This window comes from Caloenas nicobarica, chromosome Z (genome assembly GCF_036013445.1).
Source record: "Caloenas nicobarica isolate bCalNic1 chromosome Z, bCalNic1.hap1, whole genome shotgun sequence".
Taxonomy (NCBI): Eukaryota; Metazoa; Chordata; class Aves; order Columbiformes; family Columbidae; genus Caloenas; species Caloenas nicobarica.
This window is the reverse complement of record NC_088284.1, coordinates 44,149,165-44,174,659: the sequence shown is the minus strand read 5'-3', so window position 1 is coordinate 44,174,659 and position 25,495 is coordinate 44,149,165. Positions and strand designations below refer to the sequence as shown.

General features: G+C 42.2%; 1 protein-coding gene and 1 long non-coding RNA gene across 3 annotated transcripts in view; one reads left to right on the top strand and one right to left on the bottom strand.

Moving 5' to 3' along the window:
• Window positions 1-4,573: 4,573 nt before the first annotated feature.
• LOC136001541 (uncharacterized) lies at window positions 4,574-11,637 on the bottom strand. The gene is made up of 2 exons (XR_010607809.1): window positions 11,548-11,637; window positions 4,574-8,026 (listed from the first exon to the last, which is right to left on the bottom strand). It is a non-coding gene; the product is annotated as an uncharacterized LOC136001541 (long non-coding RNA).
• The window catches only part of KCMF1 (potassium channel modulatory factor 1), a 58,575-nt gene continuing 44,633 nt past the window's right edge, over window positions 11,554-25,495 (top strand). Inside the window, exons 1-2 of one of the 2 annotated variants that reach the window (XM_065655966.1) lie at window positions 11,950-12,139; window positions 20,431-20,532. Coding sequence is in view for 1 of the 2 variants with exons in the window: in XM_065655964.1 (XP_065512036.1) it covers window positions 12,124-12,139 (16 nt within the window). In the remaining variant the exon portion in view is untranslated. Of the gene's footprint in view, window positions 12,140-20,430; window positions 20,533-25,495 lie in introns of both variants that reach the window. The other variant, XM_065655964.1, reaches the window with a different exon arrangement.

Here is a 25,495-nt window from a genome sequence, read left to right as displayed (position 1 = left end):
CAACTGTCCCTTGTAAATCAGTGTAACTGGAACGTTCAGAGGAATATAGAGAATTATTAAAGCATGTGAAAGTATTTCCAATGCCTGCTTTTGTCAGAGGCTGACATCCTTGTCTTGGTCTAGCTCTGTTTGTCTGCCTAAGCTGTAACTGACTTCCACCTGATTGTCTCTGCAACTCAGCTGACGAAACAGTGTGCAAGTCCTTTGTAATCTATTCAGTACAAAACCACCTCAGCTAGCACAAAATGCTTCTATCAGTTGCTGTGCTGCAGCAGATTAGCAGTGTACTGTTCAGAGAGAAAGGAGAGATGGGCTCCTACAAGAGTACAAAATGTTATAAAGCTCTGGTCACTTTTAGAACAAAGGAGTAAGAGAACAATATTAAGTGATGGTGTGGAGTCATCCCTTGCAGGCTCACATAAGGGCTTTGCAAATTCTGCTGCACTTGCATATGTGCAAGTTCAAAACAGGCAGGTGTCGTGGTTTGATTGCGGGGTGACAATAAAACCGTTGCAGATGTATTGTTAACCTCCTCTCCCGCCACTTTCCCCTTCAGCCCCTCCCTCTCCCCCCTTCCCACTAAGGACAGGTGATTGGGAGGGAAAGAAGGACAGAGAGAAGAGAGTTGGAAAAAATTAAAAATGTTTCACTAATGCTACTAATAAAAATAGAGAAAATAATACAAAATATACAAAACCAATCTTGAAAGTCCCGGCAACTGCTCCGGCAGATGTAGGGCCAGCACCTGAAGTCCTGGACTGGACTCTGCAGCCAACCGGAACTGGATTCAGTCTGTCACTAGGCCTCAGTTCGCAGGGACAACTCGCAAGGTCCTCTCCCAATGTCGGCCATAAGGAAAAAGGGACAAGATCCTCGTGATCCCCCACTTTTATATGAAGTATGACGTGAATGGAATGGAATACTTTAGTTGGTCAATTTTCAGTTCACGTCCTGCTTGCACATCTCGCGGGATGCATCATTATCAATGACCTTGCATTCCATCGCTATGTCTACCAAAATATGTACCTAACTATCAGGAAAACTGCAGTTAGTAAGAAGACTTTAGCTGACAGGGAAGATTCACTAAAAAAGAAACTTGTTTTTAACAAAACCAGGACAGCAGGGGAGACACTGCAGCTGTGGTTTTCTTACCCTGTGCACATGACTTGAGAGAGAATACCTTTATTAATGCCTTGAGCTATGCCTCAGATTTTGTCCCAGATATGGGTGGATGCAATAGTATGAAAAATGCTCCTCAGCATAGCTCATGCACTTTTCTGAAGATTGGCGCCTTCTGCTCGTTACTGACATTTGGGATAAGGTGTGTTCCTTGCACTTTCTATTCCAAGTCCCTGTGGCTTTTGAGTTGGCAGCAAGTTTCCCTAGTGTATCTTCTGCCTAAGGCAGATTTGTAAAACTTGGGTAAGATGATGTTTGGCTGAGTTTTGGTGAGCCTATTAATGTGGCAGTACGACATTTTACTTCTAGTCTGCAGCTGTCAAATGTCCTCCAATATTTAGTTTTTCTTGTAAATAACCATCTCTATTAAGTATCTCCAGTTGAAAACATTTTCTCGCCCTTTAAGGCTGTACTGTCAGGCTTTTGGTACAACATATTCTAATAGCAAAGGGTAAAAAAATGCATTTGAATGTAAAAACTACATTATTTTTGTTGTATAACAGGTCCTTTCTAGAATTCCTGGCAGTCTGGACTGATCCGTATACTTCTGGTCATGAATGACTTTGCCATTTTAAAGTACTCTGTGTATGTTTACATGAGTGTACTCTGTATGGGTGCCTACCCAATACAGGCAAACAGTGGATAAAATCTGGCACAGAGAAATCTCTGAAGTAGACTATCCTTTGTTTTTCTCCACAACATGTTATCTAATGCTGAAGTGTCCCAATAGGGATGACCTGTACCTATCAGAAGTCACAGTGTCAAAGTGACATGGTCATTTTCTCTATCCATTCCTTCTCTCCTCTTAGCATTCTTTTATCTTAATGCATCACTTGCCTTAAAAACATACACCCTTCGGACACAAAACTTTTTGAAAATTAGGAGCATATTCCCGGGCCAGAAGTGATGCTGTTGATTCTGCTGAGAGAGGAACATATTTACAAGTTCTGGGCCTCCCTGTGCCCGCTCTGAAAAGAAGACCTTACCTTCTGCTAGAGTGAGCCCTGAATTTGCAGAAAAGGGAAAAGAGAAGAAGAGGAGAAAAGAAGGAGACAGGAGGGGAAAAGAGGAGAGGAGAGAATTAGTATGTAAAGAGGCACACAAGTGTCTGTATGTGAATATTCAGGACAAATATTCTGCCAAAATCAAGAGCACACACACTTTTTTTAGGTTTCTATAAGTACTTGGCATGAAGAGCTAATAGAAGCTTCACCAAATTTAGCTAGGAACCCCACCTCAGGATGTCTAGATGTCCACATCAGCTGTCCTGTGGAAGCTCCTTGAGGCTACGACTGTCCGCTCCATTACGTGTGTCACCCATCACTCTTCCTCAAGAAGTCATGGGCTCTAAGCCTACCTACGAGTTCAGCCTTGAGCAACTAAAGCGTTTGCTGTAGCACTTCGCTGCTGTGCGGGGTAGGGACGGTAATCGCTAGATGGCAGTGTGGAATTCACTCTGCCTTGGCTGCTGCCGGCTATGTGCAGGCTAGCAGAGGTGTAACCAGGACAACTCCTCCATGCAACACCACTAATTTCACACCTGCTAATTAAACACGGAGGAGCAGCTGCTTGGTAAGTCAATACATAGGACCACAGAGGGCTCAAGCACAAGTATTTTAGGAGGTCATCTTCACTAAAAATTGTTGGTGTTACTTGGAGAGCAATTTTTCATTAACTGAAACAATGTCTCCTCTGACACTGGACACCTTGTTCCAGATATGGACTTCATTGAGTCTTGGTGTTCTAAAATAACCACATGATTAACCCCTCTGCTCAGACTGTGGGTTTTGTGGCCAGTCTCCAGTCAAAGTGCACTCATGCACCTTCACAAGCTGGGAAGTTTTGGTTCCTTAAAGCCAGCCTTGCTACTGTAAGTTTCTCTGATTCCTCTGTAACGAAGTACTGGCGACTGCTGGCTCTTTCTGTGAATATGGATTGAAGGACAAGAGGACCTGCTCCTGCTGCTTGGAAGTCAGGGGAGGACTGGGGCCTAATTGAGGAAACTGAGCATGTCCAAAAGTGGTTGCATCACTCACCGGGAAGCAGGACCAACGACTTGGGTGAAGAAGGGCAAAGACAAATCTCTCTACCTTATTCACTGGTTTGTTGAAACTGAGTCTTATGGGTTGTAATCACAATGCAGGGATTTTAAGAGAATTAAGAGATGCCATGTATGACTTTGCCAAGCCAGCTTGAGCACCAAGGGCTGCTCAGGTGCTGCTGCTTCCTACATGTGTATGCATTGAGCTGCCAGGACATAGGACAAGAGGAAAAGGCCTCAAGTTGCACCAGGGAAGGTTCAGATTGGGTATTAGGAAACATTTATTCACAGGAAAGGTTGTGAAGCACTGGAACAGGATGCCTAGGGAAGTGGTGGAGTCACCATCCCTATAGGTTTTTAAAAGACATATAGATGAGGCTCTTAAGGGCATGGTTTAGTGCTAGAGTTAGGTTATGGTTGGACTCGATGATCTTAAGGGTCTCATTCAACCAAAAATGATTCTATGATTCTATGCTACCACTACCCACTCTGGTGGATATAACCGTCGTTCTGGTACCTCTGCCCTCATCTGAAATGGTCAGGTGACAGGTGTCGTCTAACCATTTCAGATGAGGGCAGAGTTAATGCTGCCCTATCAGTACTGCTCATGAGCAGTGATCTTGCCACCGTAGAAGGGGTCTTGCTGTACTTGGGCTTCTGATTCTTTTGGCTTTGGCATGCTTTCTGTAGGTGTATTTGGTTAATTACTTCAGTGGTTTCCTGATGTGTCCTGTCTGTTGTCCAAGTCATCTCTCCAACAGACCCAAGAACAGCTGAATAAATGCTTGTGCTGCTACCAAGAAGCTTTGGAAGGAGGAAGAGGAAAAGGGAGCTATATTTGTATTGTTGATGTACATCCCCTGTCCTTCCCCTTCTGCAAAAGCACCAGGACAATAAGGCAGCAGCTAGATAACCTGCTTCCCTTTTCATAGCCAAGGTTCCTACAAGTATCTGTCCCTGCTCTAGCTTCCAGACACACCACGAATGTGAGTTTTGTTACTGGTTTTAATAGAGGACAGTGAGAACACACTCTACCTGTACATCATAGCACATGGTGCTCACTGGCTCTGCCAGCCGCTTCTTGCAGTGATGGTTTCTCTGCTGTAAAAAGAACCGAAATAACCATTTGCAGGTTCCCACGGCCCAGGTGCACGATCAGTGTGGAGGGCTCCCAAGCTACAACCCTTTGCAGCACTGTGCCAGCACTCTGCTACCAGTTGAGTGGTAGTGCCAGTCACCTTGCTATGTTGTTTTAGAGGTCTAGCTTGAAAAGACCCTGAGCTCAGATAAAGGTTACAATAAAAAGAGTGTTCAGTATTTTAAATGCGCAAATGAAAATCAGAAAAAAACATGTTTTAAAATGCCAATGTTGATAATTCTTTAATTGAAAAACTAAAAACTTGTAAATCGAGAAAAGAAAGCTGCTTGGCTTCTGACTTTCAGAGGGAAAATGTGTGAGAGACTTGTTTTCGGCAAGATCTGATTTTTCATTAGAAGGGGATACGTGGACAAAACCCCGGAAGTTCGCATGAGTTCTGCTTATCATTAGCAGTGTCCCAGGCATAGTTAAGTCCCTCTTGGAGCTGAAATTTTATCTTGTGTCACGGAGGAAGGAAGGGAAGGATGAAGGATGACTAGGTCCAGGGCAATCCAAAATCACTACTCATGCATCACTAACAACAGCTAAAAATATTACAGCAAATGATTTCAGGAGAGGCGCCTGCTGCTGAAACAGACAGAGCCACCTAGCACACCCAGCATTTCTGTGCATTTGTAGTAGGAGCAGTGCCTTCCCTCCAAGTTCATCTGTATTGACTTTCGCATTTCTTTTTATAATTGCTAATACATTGGTGGCTCTGTTCTTGCCTGAGCTATGTAGGCGAAAGTTTATATGGAGAAAAGAGGAAGGGAAAGATAATATACAATCCATTTTACTGCAGGATTGCTACTCAGCAGCCATGGCCAGGACATGACCCTCATCCCCTGGGTTTTACATCCCATGCTGCCAGCTTTCAGTTGTTGCTTTATAACAGGCTTTTTACAACAGAAACCACATCTCCTCATATGTTTGAAAATGCCTGGTGTACACAGATGCCCCCTCACTCCAACAAATGCTAGCAGTCTCTTTGTCACCATAGGAGTTTTACCTGCTTTCTGTTCCTCAGCTTCATGCCTGCATAGCAGATACAAGCAGTGCAGGGCAAAGCTTTCCCATGCTCTGCCGTGCTGCACTTAGCGTGAGTAGTGCTGGAGTCGATGAGATTTTGCAGTGACTTGTAGAGGGTTCCTTTGCTCACAAGGATCCTCATGGAAAAGGATCTAGCCATGAAGGCCCTCTGCAATCCCCTCAAGTCTTTGGCTAGTTGTGGAGACTGGGGTATGTGACTCGATTGCATCACCTCATTACAGCATTCCACTCATCACATGACCCCAGCAGTTGAGTTGAGAGGTCTAGGCATAAGCCAGCAGTCCGCTGAAATTTTACTGAAGTAGAGGTGCATAAATCCAAAGACTAACCACTTCGGTTTGCAAAGAGCAGCTTGTCTCTTGTATCAGATGGCAGCATCCACTGTAAGAGAAGGCACTAAGCAGCACACGCAAAGGTCATATAGGGTCACTAAGTGATGTGAATTTATAGGGAACCTACCTAAGTGCAGGTATTGTTTTGAAAGAGGGTGGCAATAGCAGAGAAGAGGACGGAAAAAAAAAAAGAGGGTAATAAAATCCTAGCTCATAGCCTGAATCACTACTGTGGTATGGCTCTGAGAAATATACGCACAAAATATACCTAAGCAGCAGAGGAAAGAGTGTTTACAGCGATGAGCAGATATTGTTTCATTTGCTTCCTCCTGCTCGCAGAAACAGGGCTTTGTAAGTAAACAGGATACATCCCTGATATCTCCTCCTTGCTGGAACAATGTGTAGGGTGCTGTGTTTCTCATTCATTCACGAGGAATGGAGTAAAACCAGCAACATTTGTGGTTATCAAGTAGAAGAATATCAGTTTGTTCAGTGGTAACCTCTAAAGGAACACTAATAATAATTTCAACAAACGATAAATTATTTTTTCTTTGTCCTCTTCTGATGGAGAGCAGGGCTGAAATTTGGAGAATTTTTAAAAGCTGTTTCTATTTCCTTGTACGCTGTGACTTTAGGCCCTGTAAGAACAGTGTGCCTACTGGAACCATGCCATTACAAGGGCATGTGGTCAGTTTAGAATATTTTTGTAAGAGGACAGAATGGTTTGATGAATTTTCAGTGTTTGTTTGGGCTCAAATTCTTCATAAAGGTTTGGCTGGAAAAGTAGGAGAGAAAGAGGTAGCTGGGACACTTTCAGCTTTAGATCAACATCTGGTATCTTAACCAACATCAAAAACTGACTGCTGGGAAGGATGAAAACTCTCAGCAGGGAAGGATAGTGTCCTGGTTTTGGCTGGGATAGAGTTAATTTTCTTCCTAGTAGCTGGTATAGTGCTGTGTTTTGGATTTAGTATGAGAGAAATGTTGATAACACACTGATGTTCTAGTTGTTGCTAAGGACTTTTCAGCTTCCCATGCCCTTCCAGTGAAGAGGTGCACAAGAAGCTGGGAGGGGGCACAGCCAGGACAGCTGACGCAAACTGGCCGAAGGGGTATTCCACACCATGACATCATGCTGGGGGAGTTGGCCAGGGGGTGGTGATTTCTGCTCAGGGGCAGGCTGGGCATCAGTTGGCGGGTGGTGAGCAATTGCATCACTTTTTCTGTATATTATTTTACTATTATTATTGTTGTTTTCCCTTCCTGCCTACTAAAGTGTCTTTATCTTAACTCACGAGTTTGTTTTTTTTTTTTCTGTGTCCCACCCCACTGAGGGGCTGAGTGAGCAGCTGCAGGGTGGCTGGCTGCCTGCCAGGTAAAACCACAATAGGGAGATCTAGGATAACCTCTGAATGCTGATTCCAAAGTGGAGTGGTCTGGAAAGGTAAGGAGATTAACAAGACAGTTCCTAATTTTGCCAAAGTCCAGATGTATTTGCTGATAGAAGGAAAAGAGCAGCAATATATCAGGATTCTCTGCAGTGCCTGCATGCATATGTCTGACTGTGTACAAGTACTGCTTGGCTTCACCGCTTCACAGCATCTGTCTGGCTTCCAAAAAGATTCTGGGAACATGCAAAACCTGTTACCTGCCTGGGGAGTAGGCAGTAGTTTCAGGGGCACATGCAGGTGAATATGGGGATGCCACTGCTCAGGAAAAACGGCAGATGTGACATCTACATCTGGACTATGTGTCTAAAAAATGGAACAGCTTCTGCCACTCCTTGTTGCCAGTGAAGTATGGGCACGGCAGTGTAGCATTTGTATTGCACATCTTAGCTGAGTCCAACATTGAAAAGGAGGAATTCCAATAAAAGTTTAAACTGATGAGCATTTAACAGCATATTTAGTTATGCTTAGCTCAGTTTAGCTCTGAGGCCAAATACAGTGGCCACAGGAGGCATGTCTGCTAAAAATTCAAGCTTCACTCTCTTCCGGTGGGCTGCTTGTACTCCACTGCAAAAGCTCTATGTGAGACCCACTAAGCAAAGCCATCTGATGTTCGTGATGACTCCAAGTTTGCTTGTGCTGTTCCTCAGTGGTTTGGACACTTCAAGCTTGATTGCAAGACATTGTTGGTAATCCTGGGAAAGTGGAAGGACTGAGTTCACAAGAAGTATTTTTGCAGAAAAACCATTTCCTATCCAGCATCCAGTCACAGGAGTCCCAAAGTCTTTGTGGTTTTTATTCTGTTATTGTGGTAGAATAGGTGTCCTGGGTGCAGACACTGAAACAGAAAAGAAGGTCAGTATTGAAAGTTCTTCCAGATCTTTCCTTATAAATTAGAAAGCAGAAAGACTGTCTTTCTTTAAAAGTGTTCTTTACAGATCACACTGAATACAGCCAGTAAGCAGCTCTATATCACACTGAATGACTCCTGAGCAAGAGGACGCAAAAAAACAGCAGTTAGAAAAGGAAGTGTACTGGGAGGCCCTGGTGTGTATCAATGTACAAATTTAACATTTGACCAGGTATACATTTGCAGTGCCATATTTATCTTATGATGACCGGATTGATTCAAGCAGTTGATTTATGTAAATTTGATACCACTGTGGTGACAGCATATCTTACCACTAAGTGTGAAGCTGAACCATCAAACCAACAGGGAGCTAGTGTTATATGTAGAGGGGTGCCTAACCTTGGTAATGACAAATCCAAGCAAAGTGAAGCAGAGATCACTTCCTCAAATGAATGAAGCCTGGTAGGGATAGCACTGAAACAAGTAAAAATACTGTTTCAGTGGGTTTTCAGTAGCCCACAAAGGGTTGAAAGATTTCAAGGACATTGACGGACTACGTGGCTCCTAATGTAACAGTTTTACCCCTCAGGAGCTCTGCTCTAGGATGTCACTATTCGGTTTAGTGTATGAACTTGTCCTGCTCCACTCTAGACACTGAACCCTTTTACAGTGGCAGGGAAAGGAACTGCATGAGACCACACAAGCATGTCTTCCCTATTTCAGAGGACTTTATTACTTCCGGGCACAAGTTTTATCATATTATGATTTGGGAAAATTCATGAATTTTTCTGTTTCTTACTATGGCTTATACAACAGCCTAGTTAGTTATGAGGTCTGTGTCTCTAATTGCTTGCCTGGCTCTGACCTTGAATAACCTTGGGTAAGTAAATTTTAATTTCTCAGCTTGTGTTTACCCACCAGGAAAACACTAATGTTGAAATCTTTTTCCTCATGGCTTTATAGGAAGTCTCACCTATGGATTATTCCGCTGCACAGGCGAGAAAGAATGAAAAAAACAATTATGGCAGGCTCTTCCCTTAGGGACAGGAAGATTAATCCACACCAGAACTTGATAAAACTCACTAGAATCTTTGTCATTCTGCCTGTGGAATAACAGCATGTGGGTTTGAGAAACAATATAGTTAAAAACAAGGTTATTAATCATCAAGTTAATACCAAGAAGTTAAGAATATTTTGTACTGGTGGTCATGACCTTGTAAAGGACCTTCAAATTCTGTTATGCACTTCTTTCCACACGGAGCCAGGGTTGCCACATGCTCACCTCTGGGAGTCTGAGTGTCTTACATTTGCAGTATTTGCCCTATTTGCAGAGAAGATAATCAGCAAAATTCCCACTTAAGGATATCACACAGATGTGTTTTACATACTACCGCTCATGCTGGCATATTCTAATGTGACTCTAAAAGTACCAAGGCTTATATCTATATTGTCTCATGGGGTATAGACACTGGCCTTAGGGCAAGAAAACAGTATGTAATAACAGGATGACAGTTTTAATTTTGGGCTCAAGCCTACAAAGATGCAGAAGAGCCTGCAGAATTCTCCTTGGCTGCCACAGGCACTAGTGGTGTTTCAGAAAAGTTGTGTGCTGAGGTGCTCACCAGCATGTGCTGGACCATGGGCACTCAATGGATATTCATGTGAACAACACTTAATAGAGGCCAGGAAGGTTATTAAACCATTTTGCAACTGAAGTGCGGAGAGACAAGATGATTAGCCCAAGGTCTTCCATGACCAAAGGCTGAATCTTCTTGGTTTCAGTGAAATGCCTGGGTTTCAGCCTGTATTACAGGAGATACTTGGGGAGAAGCTCCTGTGGGAGGCCACTCTGCCAGAAACAGGATAAAACTGAGTACACACCAACACAGTATCATCTTGCTCAGAGTGAGGCAGAGTTATGTACACATGGAACCCCAGCCTCGCACAGAGACAAGATATTGCTAGCCAGCTGAGTTACCAAATTGCAAGCTAGCTTGCTTTTGTAGGGACTGAAAGGCTGCATCAGCCAAGAGCACCTAATCGTCTGTATTTCACATCTGGGTGCAACAATTGCCATTTGTATTGAAAAATGCCAATGCTAAAATAAAGTAGTACGACACACACAACCCACTGCCCCACTCAGTGCACTGTTGCTGTGAAACGTTGGCAAGATAGGCACTGCTTTGCCTCTGGAACTATCTTGGGAGGTACCACTTGAATAGTTTAGTAGTGAGTTTTATGACAGTTGCAGATTACTCTTCAGTTTCTTGTCATCTGTAGCATGCTTCTTGCAAACTCCTTGCATGACCACCAACTCTTCCATTTTCAGAAGCAGTGAAGCCATTGGCTCCCATCAGTCAAAATAACATCCAGTTTCTTCTACAGCTTATCCAATGCATAGGTATTGCTTGCTTCCAGTGAAAATGCCCACAACCCACTGGATTTTTAGACAGACTGTATCCACGTTACCCTCTCAGTAGGCACTGTGTTTATGAAACTGCATGTGGCCAAGAGAAAGATGGAAGTGAAGCAGGTGACTAGAGTAGAGGGGATAGAAGTGTGCACACAGAGGTAAGGGGGAGAAGCAGAGGCTATATAATATGACTGGCATGGGAAGGAGATGGTGCAAGGAATGAGGTTGTCACTTCCTCCTTTCAATACTTATTGTTCACTCCTGCCTTTCACTGCAGCTTGATGCTTAGGTCACTCTGCCATGTGGGCCCCCAAGGGCTTCAAAACAGACTAACAAGGAGGTACTTAACCAACATGAATATACAAGAATTGCAGGGCTGGGGCAGACATATGGGGCTGTGATGCAAGATGGTGAAGATGGAGATAGAAAAGATGGAGGAATGCCATGAGCAAGGTATGAGATGAAAACTTAAGAGGAAAATGAAGGCAAGTGGGAGTTAGCATAGACAGAAAAGGTGAGAGAGATGCTGCTATTCAGAATGAAATCTGGGGGAAGGCCAGGAAGTCATAGTAAGAAAGGCAGCACAGAATCAAGACACTTGATGTATGTACCCTGTACATCTGAACCAGGGCAGGAACACTGCCATACTGCAGGTTTTTCACTCATCTCAAGACTAGCCTGCTTTCATGACAGGGTAGGAAGCAACCATGACAGGATTTAAAGTTCTCGTGGTGTGGAGAGACTAAGACACTCGCCTGGAGTGTGATGACACACAACACGTGGAGCCTCCTACTTACTGAGCTGGAGCCTGACTGGAGAACACTTCTGGCAAAAGTACTCTGCAGGCCTGACAACGGGGGAAGAGGAAAAAAATAAGAGGGAAGTCAGCCCTGTGCCTGCCCTGGAGTACGCAGCGAGCCGTTCCCCAAAGCTACCAGAACGCCTAACGCTATCAGGAATCGAAAAATCGGTTAGGGGCAGGGGCACAGGTCTCTGCCACTTTTTGCCCCTCCTTTTAAATAAAAAGCTAATCAGCGTCTGTCCCCCGGTTCAGACAGACCCTGGCGTCTGCTTTGCCGCCGCCGGGCCCCGTTACCTTGGCCGCTTCCTCCGCCGGCGCCCACCGCCGGCCCTCCCGGGGCGCCCCGCCGGCAGGGCCCGCCGCCGCCCTCAGCTCTCGGCCCGGCAGCCTGCGCGGGAGGGCCGCCGCCCCGGCGGGATATTTCCTCTTCCTCCCGAAGCGCGGCCGGGGCGGGAGGAGGAGAAAGGGGAAGGGGCCGGGAGCTCTCCAGCGCAGCGGGCAGCCTCACCGCCGTTGTCGCTGCGGCAGCAGGCGGAGCGGGAGGCGGCGCCAGCAGCCTGTGGGGCCCAGAGTCACAGTGTCACGGCGCCCGGGAAGCTGCTGCCGCCGGATCCGCCCCCGCAGGGCAAGCGAGGGAGAAGGAGCAAGAGGAGGAGAAGGAGGAGGAGGAGGAGGGGTAGGAGGGAGGCCGGAGGCCGGCCGGCTCCTCGCCGCCCCTTGTATTTTTGCCCCCTTCTCGGCCCTGCCCCCGGCCCCGCTCCTCTCGCACCGGGGCTCCGTGTGTGCGGCGGTGGCGGGCCAGGCCGCAGCGGCGCCCGAGCAGCCCGCGGGAGCCCCGAGACGGGCCTAGGCCGTCGCCTCTGGACTAGGATGTCCCGACATGAAGGTGAGCGGCGCGGGTCCCCAGGCCGTGGCGGTGAGGGCGTGTTTCGCGGCCCGGCCCGGCGTTAGGGCCTGGCGTGGCACCCTCTCGGGCGGATCATCATGGCGCCGCCGCCACCGGGAGGGGGCCCGTGCAGCCGGCGGCGGAAGGAGGCCGCGGAGGGCGGCGGCCAGGCCTCGCTCTGCAGCGTCATGGGAGGGGAGGCGGCCACGGCGGTTACGGCCCGTTTCTCCCCGCTTTACCCGCGGCCTGTGGCGTACCCGGCCGCATCTCTCGCCGCCCCTCTGGGCGCGAAGCCGGGGCCTGCCGCCGCGCGCGGCCCGGAGCGGGCTTTTCCCTCCCTCTCCTCCCGCTTCTACGCCTGAAGGACGGGCGGGCGTACGAGGTGTCCCTGGCGGGCCCGGCCGAGGTGGGCGGCGGCGCGGGGCGGCCTGCCGACGTGTCAGCTGCCGTGGCGGGTCAGGCCGGGCACGGCGGCCCCCGCGGCCCGGGTGAGCGGTGCGGCTGGGATCCCGGCAGGGAGGCGGCCTGGCACCCCGGAGGAGCGGGGTGGGAGCAAGGCCCCGCTTCGTGCTGGATGCCACGGGTGGGGAGAGGAGCTGAGCTCCGGCGTGGGGCCTGGGGGAAGAGGTGCGGGCAACCTGCGTGGCCCTGCCGAGGGGTGGCCTGTGTGCTGGTAGCCGCAGGAGTTGAGCGTTTTCTCTCTGTTTTGTGGTAGAGGAAACCAGTGCTGATGTAGTGGCGTGTTTTGAGGCACTAAGGCCATCAGAGAAACGCATTTTGCGTGTTTGCCCTGGTCTCACTGGCTTTACTGCCGTGGCTCGGTTCAGTGGATAGTTCAGAATTGGTCAAAAGGAGCAGGATGGAGAGAGCTGGAATCTCTACAGGAAGAAGATGGGATTGTGAAAACAAAAGAGTCGCTTGATTTTTCTGTCCTTTCTTACCAGCGGGTGAGGTGCCTGGACTAGTATTGACATACTCTGTAAACCCGGGAGTTGTCACCTGAAAGTATAACTTTCTGCCGTGTTAGGAACTTAATTCAGCAACTGTCGTCATTTTCTCTCTTATCTAATTTCTAATTTATCTCTTTTATGTAATCTTAAAATGTTTGGACAGAATTGTTATAGGATATTTCAATATTTTTGGCTAATAGTTCTGGTTTTTAGTTGGTAACTTGGTGCTGGACAATGGTACATATGATGGATTCTCAGTGTGCTCTCACAATACTTTGCAAACTTCTTGTTTGTGCAAGTGTGTGTGCTTCTGTACCAAAGAGTTATCTTCCCTGAATCCAGTAGCTTTTTAAAGTTAAAATTTAGTAGGAGTACCAAATTCTTTCTTTCTTTCTCTCTTCCTGCCCCCTCCCCTTAACAAAATACATATTTTTCCCAAGAGGGTGGAAATGCTGGATTTGTTGGTGACAGGAGATGCAGTTTCTAACAACAGTGAATGAAACAAACATTGATCACAAAGTTGTTGGTGGTGATGTTGTGGGACTGTGCAGTCTTTAAGTCTCTGCTGTGATGCATGTATACATGATACTCTCTTTAAAGTACAGTGGTAGGATACAAGATTTTCTAGCTTGAACTAGTCAAAATTACGGAAGTCATATCATGTGTTGTTCTTTAGCGTTTTTCAGTGATAAGTGCATGGACTGTTATAAAAGGTGGTGATGTGTGCTAAAAAGGCATTTCATTCCTGGAGCAGCCTTTTTATTAAGGCGGAGGAAATTTGGAAGTAGGTTTCCTTGTAAGTATATTTCTGACGGAGGCTATATAAATTTCTATTGTGTGTTAGGTTCTGTTTGTAGCAGCAAAAATTACATTCCCTTGCTTGTATACTTGTTGATATTGTTAGAAGGAGTGACTGTTAATGAAGCCAGGCTTAATATTCTCTTTCCGAAGCAGCTTCATCAGTGTTTATTCTTTCTAGACATGCCTAATTAGAAAAAATGGAAACAATTTTCTTTCCTGATAAGTGAGTGTGAGTTTGGTAATTTTGTATTGCAGATGTGGACTCCTTAGTCTGTCACTTTATCCTTGAGATATGTTTTTATTAAAAATCTAAAAGTTTCTTAATTTCTCAGTGATTCTCCTCTTTATACTTCAGCTGTTTTGTTTTATTCATCTTCAATATGAGTTATTCCAACTAATATGAAAGACATGCTTTTCCAGCTTCATGGAAAAGTGGTTTGGAGACCTAATTTTGTTAGAAATCTGGAAATCCTTAGAAATGAAATATTGAATAAAAGTAATTCTTGTTTCAGATCTGTCATTCATAGGTGACAGTTTTTGATCTAATGTGACTAGTTTGGGAAGGACTATCTTGGAAGAATATGCTATAGGGAAAAAGCAAGCTTTAATCATGTTTAGTAAGTGATATATTTTCTGTGTGTTTCCTTTAAAATGGTCCATCCTCAAAGCTGCAAGCAAGGTTTATTGATTGCTCCTGGCAGAATCTGGATGTTGTACCAGTTTTATCATGGGAAAGGATATCTCTGGAAGGGTAAATGCTGGAGAAGTTGGAACTCCAGGGTCTTGGGAATTTAAATAGGCCATGAAGCATCTGATGGAGATTTAAGCTTACTTTCCATCAGATTTTCTTGACTGTTTTCCTTGGTGTAATAATTCCTAAAATAAAATCAGGTATGTGTTTTTGTCTTTTTTTTTTTTTTAAAGATATTTTGTTATCCTCCAGAAGAAGTCTGGCCATAGCCCACCTTTTCACTGTGCTCTCATTTTGCACATGACGTTTGGGCTCAGGTTTCTCCTGAAATCAGGAAGATGGATGCAACTAGTATTTGAAATATTGTTGCTCTTTCTTCAAATGTTCATTCAGTGTTTAAGAGACAGTATTGGTAATACTGTCAGGAGTATCTGTTAGTGTGTATCTGCCTCTTGCTAGTTGCTTCTAATTTTTCAAAACTCATTTTTGTTCTGTGATGTGAAGAGACTAGTTATTCTCTGCCTTGGTTTTCTAGAATGCAACATGAGGTCATCCCCTGGTCTTGGGTTTCATGTTGTTCCCTTTATAGGAGTGACAAGCTGTCTTTCTCTGGGTTAGCCCCTTTGTCGAGGAGTATGTGGTGGTGTAATATTTGGCAGCCTACAAGGAGCAGGTAGGTATTTTTTTTATACCCTAGAAAGCATACCAGAAGGTATTTTGCATATTAAAGATTTTTTTTCTGTGGACGTACATCTGGCAATGATGCTCTTTTATGGCAGCAGACACCACCTCGGAGAGCAGAAAAACAGAGAATCACAACTTCCAGGAATATAACTGTAAAGCCATTTTTTTCAAATTCTTTTGTGAAACTAGGTTGCTCCAGCATTACTGGTCGTACAAGGGCTTGGCTTCAGGTTCCCTACACCCAGCAGCTCCAAAGGGCTCACAGCGCCATACTGCCTGCACCACCTGATTCTCAGTCTTGCACAGACTGCAACACACTCCCAGTCTGAGTTCCATACTTTTTCTTATTTTCACTAAGGCACGTATTCATCAAGCTTCAGAAAGCTAGCAGCAATGCAAGTGGTGGTTCTTTTTGATCGTACCCATTAGTCAGTGTTTCTTACGAATCGGCAAAGCTCTGCAGTTACACCTAGTCCCATGTGAAGCTGCAAACGGATAGTGGTAATAAAGCTAGGAAGTGAGAACAGTGACTGTCAGAACCATGTGAGTTTTCAGATATTCTCACCTGGCTTCAAGCACCTTGTATTTGAGTGAGCTGGAGTCTCAGTGCTCCTCTTTTTTTGTATGTATAAATGTCTTGCATAGAGATCTTTTAAATCAAGTGCTTATTTGTAGTAGAAGGGTAAATAAGTACATCTTAAAGAAATACACAGAACTTGGTCTTTGAAATTCAAGAAATCCTAGAGTTACACTTGAGTATATACCAACCACTTGAAAACAGCTAATGTATGGGTGGTGTAAGCTACTATCTTCTAGCCATTCAATGAACAGATCAGGAGTGTGAGCTGATGACATTTTCTGTATGATCACTCTACAAAACATAAGTAAAACTTTATACGTAACAAACTTCTTGAAAACATTAAAAGCAAGAGTAATTTCTCTCCCTCTAATTATTCAATAGTTGTGTCATACTTGAGCTGCAGAAGTGTACTACAAACTTCTGTCAGGACAACACTTATCGGTTTGTGCCCAACTTTTAATATTTCATGTAGTGTCAGTTATAGAATTGCCACTAAATGCAGAATTAATCTATTTTTTGCATGTAAAACTGTTCATTCAGGTAACAAGACTACATATTTTTCATACAAAGTGCTCAAGATACTGTGTTGGTGAAATACTGCGTTTAATAATGAAACATGCATTTGTGAGGCCTGTTACAACTTGCTACCATCTGATGCATTTTAATATTTTGCTTACGTCTTCTCCAAACATGGAATTTTACTATTCCACAATACAGAATGATGACAGATTTTTTTCATTTGTTGCTGCTACTTAGATCTGTTTTGTAGAAAATAAATCCAGATTAAGTTTTCCATGTAACATAAAACCGTGATTTTTATTTTTTTTTTAATTTGCACTAATATTTGATCATCCGATGAAGCTTTTTCTTACTCTGTATATAAAAGTATTTCATACTATTGTTAGTTTTGTTCTATGGTAGCATACTAATGCATATAATTACAGGTGTAGTACAGTATCTGAAAATGAGTTGGTGTGATAATTTAACTAGTGAGAGCTATGTTTAGAACATAAAAAATTTTAAACATAAACAACTGCAAATGTGATTAGAAATACTGGAACACAGTAATCTACTTTTGTTAAACTGTTGCTTACTTTCAGTGAGAAACTGAATCATCGTTTAATAATAAAAGGAGCTTGGGCACACAGTGGTCTTTTAACTAGCAAGGTACTGGTTTTGAGGAAGCTAGATTTTCATTTAAACAAAGTTTCTGGCTCTGATGCTTTAGGAAACATACTGTCTGTGAACCGTAATGCTTCTGTCCCTGCAAAGTCTCTGAACAAGGTCCTCCAAAAAAATGTGTAAAGAGAGACCATTTTTCTCAGGTTTGTGATAAGAAGTAATGCCATAGTTCAAATATTCTTTGGGAAACAGGAGAAAAAGATCAGATTAAGTGATCAATGTTGAAAGATTGATAGCCAGTATCTTAAGCCGAAAAACTGGACCAGAATTTTGATACTTTTAACATTATTGGGTAGGGTTGAAGAGAGAAGAATGTGGTGAAATAACTCTTACTCCCAAATATTTGCTTGAACTAGTGGTGACCAGAAGGGATTCAGATGAAGCCTAGAGAGCCACACAAGTTGCTTGAGCTGTACTGGACAAATACAGTTCGTACATGTTAAATAAAAAAGCTTTTCAAATACCTTTGCATGTCTACATTACTGATAATATTTGAGGAAGAGTTGGGGGTGTCACTGTTCATAGTTGTCTTTATTGTTGTTACTTCAGTTATTGTTAAGAAATACAAAAATGGAACAGTGACTAATACCAAAAGTGTTAGTACATTCAAGAAGCTGCTGGACATAGCAGCAGATTTGAAGAACAGCACTCAGGAGTTGGGATGTGCCAGAGTTTGGTTACATAGACAGCAGTAATTCAACCTTCTTTGAGTGTCTGCATTGTAATTACACAGCTGCATGCTATCTACTCCATACCACCCCTCTCTCCCTCCCTTAGGATGGGTGGGAGGGTTTTGTATGTTAGACCACTGGTCTGTGTTTGGGAGTGTATAGCAAATGAGCAGGTAGAGGCATTACAGAAAGAAAGGATGGTTGAGGTGTTGACAACAGAGTTTTGTTGTGGAAAGTTGGACCAACCCTCCCTCCTGTCCTCTGCAGCAGAGCTGATGTGAACTGCTAAGCAAATCACTTTGGCAAGAATTCACAGGTGGCTGTTAGCTGTTTGTTCTTCATGTTATGAAGGCTTGATTTGAGATTTTTGGGATCTGAGCATTTGCAACTGCAACTGTAGTAACTGAGCAATGCCCTTTGAAAAATCAAAGATTCTGGAAAATCCATTCTTTGACATTTCAGGTTGGGCAACTGGGTTCAGTGGACTTGCCTTTATTTCCCTCTTCCAAGAGAAAGAAAACACTGCTTAGAAGTGCTGTTAATTTGTTGATATTTGTGCTGCACCAGAATGCTATAGAGAAATACTTGCAGGAAAAGACATAAAAAAATTGCATTAACTATGGATTTTCTCAAAGTGTGTCAAAGACTCAGACTGACCAATGATGATAAAACAAATACTTTTCTGTTTGTTTACTGAACACCATATGCTCTGCTGCACTGAGGTGGTGGCTTTCTAGAAAGGAATATAATTGTGTTAGATTGCATTTCCTATAGATTCTCATAATGGATTGATACTACGATACATATATTTTAATATAAGCAAGATTTGAGTTTTGGAGAGTGTTTAGATTGGTTTTTTTATTGCTCTTGGAATCACTTGGGCTAAATTCTACACATCCAGTGCATTCTTTACAGGATTTGGAGTAGATGAGTGGGTTTGATAGCTGTAGGTTCTGAAAATGGAGTTGTAATGGAGAAGAGATGTACAAACAACTATAGGCAGCAATGCTGCTCACCCGTACAGAAACATTGTTATAAGACACTGAGCAGCTCAGGCACACTGAGTTCAGAGAACTCAAAAAGAGTGCTGTGAGTGACTCAGGACACATATGAGAGGGAATTACTGTGTGGATGGAAATTGAAAAGGTGTTTGCTGCAAAAATGCTGATATGGAGAGGGAAGCTGAAAGAAAGGCATCGTCTGCATAGGAGTCTGTAATCTCCCCTTTTGAATACAAGAAGATATTTCATGAATTCAAGAGGGTGATTAAAACTGAAGTGCTTTTTCGTACAGTAGATAATGAGATTGTGGAGAATTTTTTCACTAAAGATTCTTGAGGCTACCTAGTATCCAGATTAAACAATTAAAGTTTTGGAGTTTATCTCACATTTTATACTCCAGGTCTCTTAACTATTTCAGATTCGAATGTGGCTGTTGAGTATCTCAAATCTTATGTCCCGTTTTGTTCCTGCACCTTCCCCTGAAGCATCACCTGAATATCTGTTTTGAACTTACTTTTACTGGTTTTTGTGCATATGGTCCTTATAGTTATCCACATTTTTATCTTTACATAGCATTATTACAGTTAATTTTGACACAATGAAGACCATTTTGAATTCACTGTGGAGCATAGAGATAAGCTCATTTTGCTATTTTAGAATATACGTTTAAACCCAAGGTTTCAGTTTAGAGCTATTTTAAAAGTTTTATTTGGCTTACTGACACTGTTGTTAAGTGAGGTCTGTATCAAATGAAAATTGTGGGTCATCATCATGGAAGTGTCTTCATCTTTAATATGATTTTTGTCACTCGCATAACTTCTCTTCACCCACAGGATTCAGAATTGTATTTCAATGATGTGTGCAGGTGGTAGCTGGATTTCTGCCACTCAAAGTCATTGGTTCTAGCTTGGAATTCAGTTTCAAGTATGGATACAAGTCACTGGAGCCTCTGACATATTTGGAAAGATTTATTCCCCTCCCCTCAGGTTTGTTCTGAGAATGTAGTTTAAGTGTTAGGGAGAGGATGGATTTGGTTTTCGGAATTTTAATATTTTTTAATGTTAAACTATTTACATTTTTTTTTTTTAGGCTGACTAAGCCTATGATTTGCCTTTGTGCAAGAATTCCTCTTTTTATTGCCCATTTGTAACTCTGCAGTGAATTTCATGTGTGTTAATTCTTTCTATTGTGATTGCTTTATTTGGAGCTTTTAGAAGACTTTCTCTGAAAGTTGCCCCATTTCTAGTTGGAGAACCTGGGTAGAACTTCTTTATTACAATTAAACAAGGAACCAGGAAACCATGATGTTTCTCCCATTTGCATGTGGGTTATCAGGTGCGGATTTTATGTTCTGTTAGAAGGCACTCAGGAAAGTCTCCTGAAGACTCCATTGCACTGAGTTTTAAAGATGCAAGTCCATTCTTACAAATTTTCGACTCACTGGGACAGTTCAGTGACATACATTGTTTGCACCTATCACTGCATATAGCTTCCCGATGGTATTTAAAATTTGTTTTTCGTTTCAGTATTTGCATAGAATTTCACATTTTAATCAAAATACTAGTGATTCTGTTCCACATTTGATCTGGATCATCCCGCTGGCATCAGTGACAAAATCCAGCTGAAAAAAGACACTAACTTAAAATCATTAAAAATATATTGCAAAAGTAAGATGAAGCAACAAAGTTAAAAAAAAAAATCATAACTCCATTTTTTTTTTTCTTACCTCAGGTCAGATTTGGTCTTCCCCCATCACTTCTGCCACTTCCTGGTGCCAGATTCTTTTTGGGAGGCAATGTTTCTTGTCTTGACTGACAAGAGGTGCTGTCTCTGGTAGGATAAATGATCTTTGGTTTCCTTCTTTTTGTCTTTGATCTCTTTTACCCTCTTATTTCCTTGTCTTTGTTCTTCCTTCCCTTTGCTGTGCTCTCCCTCTGCTACTTTGCTCTGTAGCATGCTCTAGGGTGGGATTTTCAAAAACACCTCAGGAAGCGGTAGACCCAGATTGGGTTCAGGTGCAGTAGATGTTCAATGCCTGCCTCTGTAAACCTCTTCAATTGAAAATCCAAGCTCTAGTGTTTCTTGGTAGCACAACTAGCCATTGCTTATTTCAGAAAGTAGCTATTGCTGAATATGTTTTCAGGCAGCAGTTTCTCTGACCTGTTTGTTAGAGAGATCTATTTGTGTTTTATTTCTTAGATGAGATGAAGTGGCTTTAGTAGTGAAAATTTTACTACTAGTCTAGGTTATGACTGGATTCTTTAATTATTTGTTGAGGACAGCCGTTGTTTACATAACTTCAGTAACAGTTGCTTCCTAGTGTAAATTATATTTATGGTCTGACTTCTGTTAGCTTATTGATACTAAAGCAGCCAGTATTCTTGGCCGAAGGTGATTACTAGTGGCCAGTTGTCTTTGACTTATTTACCCTAAAAAACTGAAAGGACGAGGTGAAGTATTATGTATAAACAGTGTAGAAATTAGCATGAATTAATGTGACAGAGGGAATGAAGCTGTTTGAGAATATCAGTATTCATATTAGGATTTTAATTTTAAACAAATTTCTAAACAAATTCTGTACCTCTACAGACCAGCATTGCTGGTCTCCAGATGCTTGATAATATCACAGGAACTTTGTGGCAGCTTCTGGAAGTAAACACCTGGGTGTGTGCCTGGAACAACGTTAGAATTACATGGAGGCATCCTTGAGGTGGTGGCTTGGACAGCAGTGCTGTGAGCTCTTAAACATATGATATTTTCTGGATACTATCTCAAGTGTCCTAGCTCCAGCAGCGATAGATAATACAAGATTTTCAAGGTCAGAAATGCGTTAGGACTTGGATGATGGTCAGTAACTTCCATCTTCCAAATAAATTATTCTGTTAAGAAACAATGTTTGGTCTTCATGGTGATATGTTTTTTGCATAACTTACCATTTCGTGTGTGTATTAGCTGTACATGCTTAGAAATCACTGTTCACCTGGAATGAATTTGAAACTGTTGGGCGTCTGGCTGTAAACCTTTGTTGGTTGGACTTCCTTTTTTGATAGTTAGAAGGAAATTATCTCTGAAGAAATCTATAATTTTGGCACAAAGGCTTGTCTGTGCTCAGGATACCATCACCTGACTTTCACTTCAACAAAGCAAATGTTTGAATTATTGCAAACATATGCATATGCTTTTAATATAGGCAGTAACGATGAGATGTGCCTAACACAAATGGTGTTTAGTGTACGGGTATTATGGTATATCAGTATGCAAGCTGAGGTATGGATTGCCTCTGCAAGTGGAAAATATCTGTAGTGAGAAGCATCTTGTGATTCACTGCTGAAGTCAGGTCTGTGAGAGCAGCTTCACCAAGACTAGTAGTGGTGGACACACAACTGGACAGACACTGTTCTACCACTGCAGTTTCGAAAGTTTTCTTCTAATTTACCTCTCTACTTCCCAAAAGTAAATAAGGCCACTGACTTCAGCACCTGAATTATTATGGGGGATTGGACTAGATGACCTTTCGAGGTCCCTTCCAATCCCTAACATTGTGATTCTGTTGCTGCTGTTATTTTTCACGTGTCCAGAGTAGACTTTCTCCGTAAACTTAGCTGTGGAAAATGAGGTAAGGCTGGGAAAGAGAATTCAGGACACTCTTGAAGAAAAAGACACTGAAGCTTTGCAGAAGTAACCTGCAGAGAGTGCAGAACTTTCTACATCACGACTAAACTTTTTAAAATTTAGGTATGCGTAGATAGCTCAGGTGATCTTAATTCCATACCTGTCTTGTGCTATCATTTGTGCTGTTCTGATAAGATGAAAATGTCAGCCTAGTTTGATCTCTGACTGTATAGATGGAAGTTGGTTACTTCTGCTATAAACCATGACCACTTTTTATTGTTTAGACTTGTATTTGTTAATTATATTAGATACCTTACAGATCTAAGAAGATGGAGTAGAAGCTGGCAGAGTGTCTTGACTCAGGAGGAGGTCAGATACATTTTGCAGCTCTCTTCTCCCTTGTTTAGTTTCAGTTTTGGAAAACTGCAAAGGTGAATAAACCCTCCTGAATACAGAAAGATTGGATGCTATGATCTGCAAGTATCTTCTCCCAAGTTGTTTTGGTATAAGGCCTGTGAATTGCCAGGCAGAATCTGACAGCATGTAGTGTTCCTCATTCAAGAAGACTTTTGTGAGAAGCTGAGAAAACAGCTTCAGATTTTGCTATAGAAGAGTAACTTTACAAGTAAAGATTCCTTAGAATGTAACCTTCACTTTAAAAATGATTCCTTAGAATAATTGACTGTTACTATTCAAATTTGGACTCATAGACGTTGCTATGAATAGCATTCTTGTGTTATTCCAAACTGCTATCTGAAAGTTTATTTAGAAGCAGAGGATCTGCAGAATGCAAATTCTAAGTTTTAACCGATGAAGTCACATAAATAATAAAAATGGAGGATTGTAATAGGTTTGGGGTTGGTTTGTAGTCTGTTGTGATATTATCCAGCACTTAAGTATTGGAACCAGTTACTAGGAGGCGTCACGCTCATTGTATCTCAGAGCTCGGGTAATAGTTTGTTCTTGGAAGTATTCAGAATTAAAGACAAATGACCAGAAAGGTGAAGGAGTGGATTGTTGAGAATTACATGCTACCATAAAGTTATCTAGGCAAGAATAAAGTACTTTGGGGTGATGATTGAGGTACAGCACTTCAGCCTCTAGATATGAGGAATACTGTGATGTGTTTTTTCAGAGGAAGTATTTCCTGTCAGCAGCTGATTAACTCTGTTTGTAGTGATTGCATTAAAATTTGTGTTGAGGTTTTTCCAAACCTATTTTTCATTTCTTCTAATGTCCCTATTCACAAATGAATGCTTTTGAAGTAAGCAGACACTTCCTTAACTTGTGTAATATCGCATTGCATTAAATGTCCCTAATCTGTAAGATGACACTGCCTGCACATGCTTTCATAGTGCTAAGCATAGGCAGATCATTTTAAAACTTATTTCAATCAAGATATATCAGATTTGTTTGTACAGTTGGTTTTGCTCTTATCCTTAAAATACTGTTTTGTGCATTTTGTAACTGCAGCATGGCATCTGCACCCATAGTAGGTTGTGAGACCTAATGGGTATTGATGCGTCCTGTTCTTGTTTCTTAAATTTTGAAGTGAGGTGTATTTTATCTGTTTGGCAAAGTGCTGTATTATTAGGCACCTGCTTTGTTCTTGTAGTTCAGCAAATAAAAACATCCCTCTTATTTTTTCCATTTATTATAGAAAAGGATATTTTTTGTTAAAACTCAATTTCCAAATTTTTAGAAATCTATGGTAAACAAGATTTCCCTTTTTCTTGTAGTTGTTCAATCGTTAAATTAGGTTCCTGTTCTGAGTATTCCTCTGCAACTGTAAGTTTCAGGCTGTTTCCGTCTATGTGATCCTTTGTGGAAATGCAGTTTCCTGAATGTTTTTGATGTTGTTTAATTCTGAATGTTTTGGTCTAGAGCAAGGCTGAGTGACTGTCTCCTATTCACAGTAAGGATGAGGGGCTTTTGAAAAAGCTGAAAGCTTTTGTCTGAAGCAAGATCATGGGAACTGTGGTACCTGTCTGACTCTTGTGGTGTCAGTTAGAGTACTTGGGAATTTGCTTCATTAAAATTTAATGTGAGGATTTGAGAGATCTGAGTCTTGGCAGGATAGAACAAAAATCTATTTTTTTTGGTCTTTATTCTGCCTTTCAGTGTTTCTACCTGTAACAAAACAGCTACACTGAAACCACACTGATTGTTTTGCTCAGAGTTGTTTTTTCTCCCTCCAGTTGAATATAGGTGCTCTAAATACTGACCTCAGTGTATCGTCAGCTTCTGTACAGATAACAATAGAGATTATTTTTTCTCTTTGAAATTGTAGGTGGCAGCTTTCAGTTCCAGGAATAAAAACAAACTCTTCTTCTATCTTACATTTCTTAATATGGTTGGGATTTTATGGTAAAATAATAGTGAAGATGATGAACTTACATGTAATGTTTTCTACAGTAAATTAGTCCCTTGTTATCTTGTTTGACAGACTTGCAATTATTTTTTCATACTTGTCCCAAGTGATGCTTTCCTTTTTAGTGTGTTCAGTTAAAAAATCCCAATTCTGTAGTGTTTTCCCTGTAGTGTTTACCTTGAGAATAGGTTTGAACAGAATTTTTTTACAATGTTTTTTCCTAAATTAAAAAAGTATTTTTTAAGAGATTGAGTTAATTACAGTAAAAAGACTTAAGTACTGAAGATTCATGAACTGTGATTCATAAATCAGTGATGGCTTTTAATGTTTAGTGACAGATTGAAAGCAATTTAGGAAAATGATCTGGCTAATTTTCAAATAGGCTGGTTAGTAAATTATTCTGAAAAGTAAATTGGATATATGTGTAAAGGTTGAATGGGACTGTCAAGGAAGTGTTCAGAAGGTGATATTCTTACAGTCTTTGGTTCTTTATGCATATGTGGTATAAGAGAAGAAAAAAGAAACTATTATTAATAAAGATAAATTAAACTCTTCCTAATGAGAGGAAGAAAGAGAAAGGTAGGCATTTTAGTATGGCTTGTAAATGGCTGGGTTGCCAGGAGAAGAGCGTATGGGCAATTAGCAAAGACGTATGTGCCACAGAGGATTGGAAAGAAAGGGAGAGGGGAATGGAACAAACTCAGAGCCTGACTGAAGTAGGCATGAAACCTTTTTTGCTTTAGGATACTGCATTTCCCACAGCACTTTTCTGGTTTAGCTGTCATGTCATAAGCAAATGTAGTTTCTGCAGGC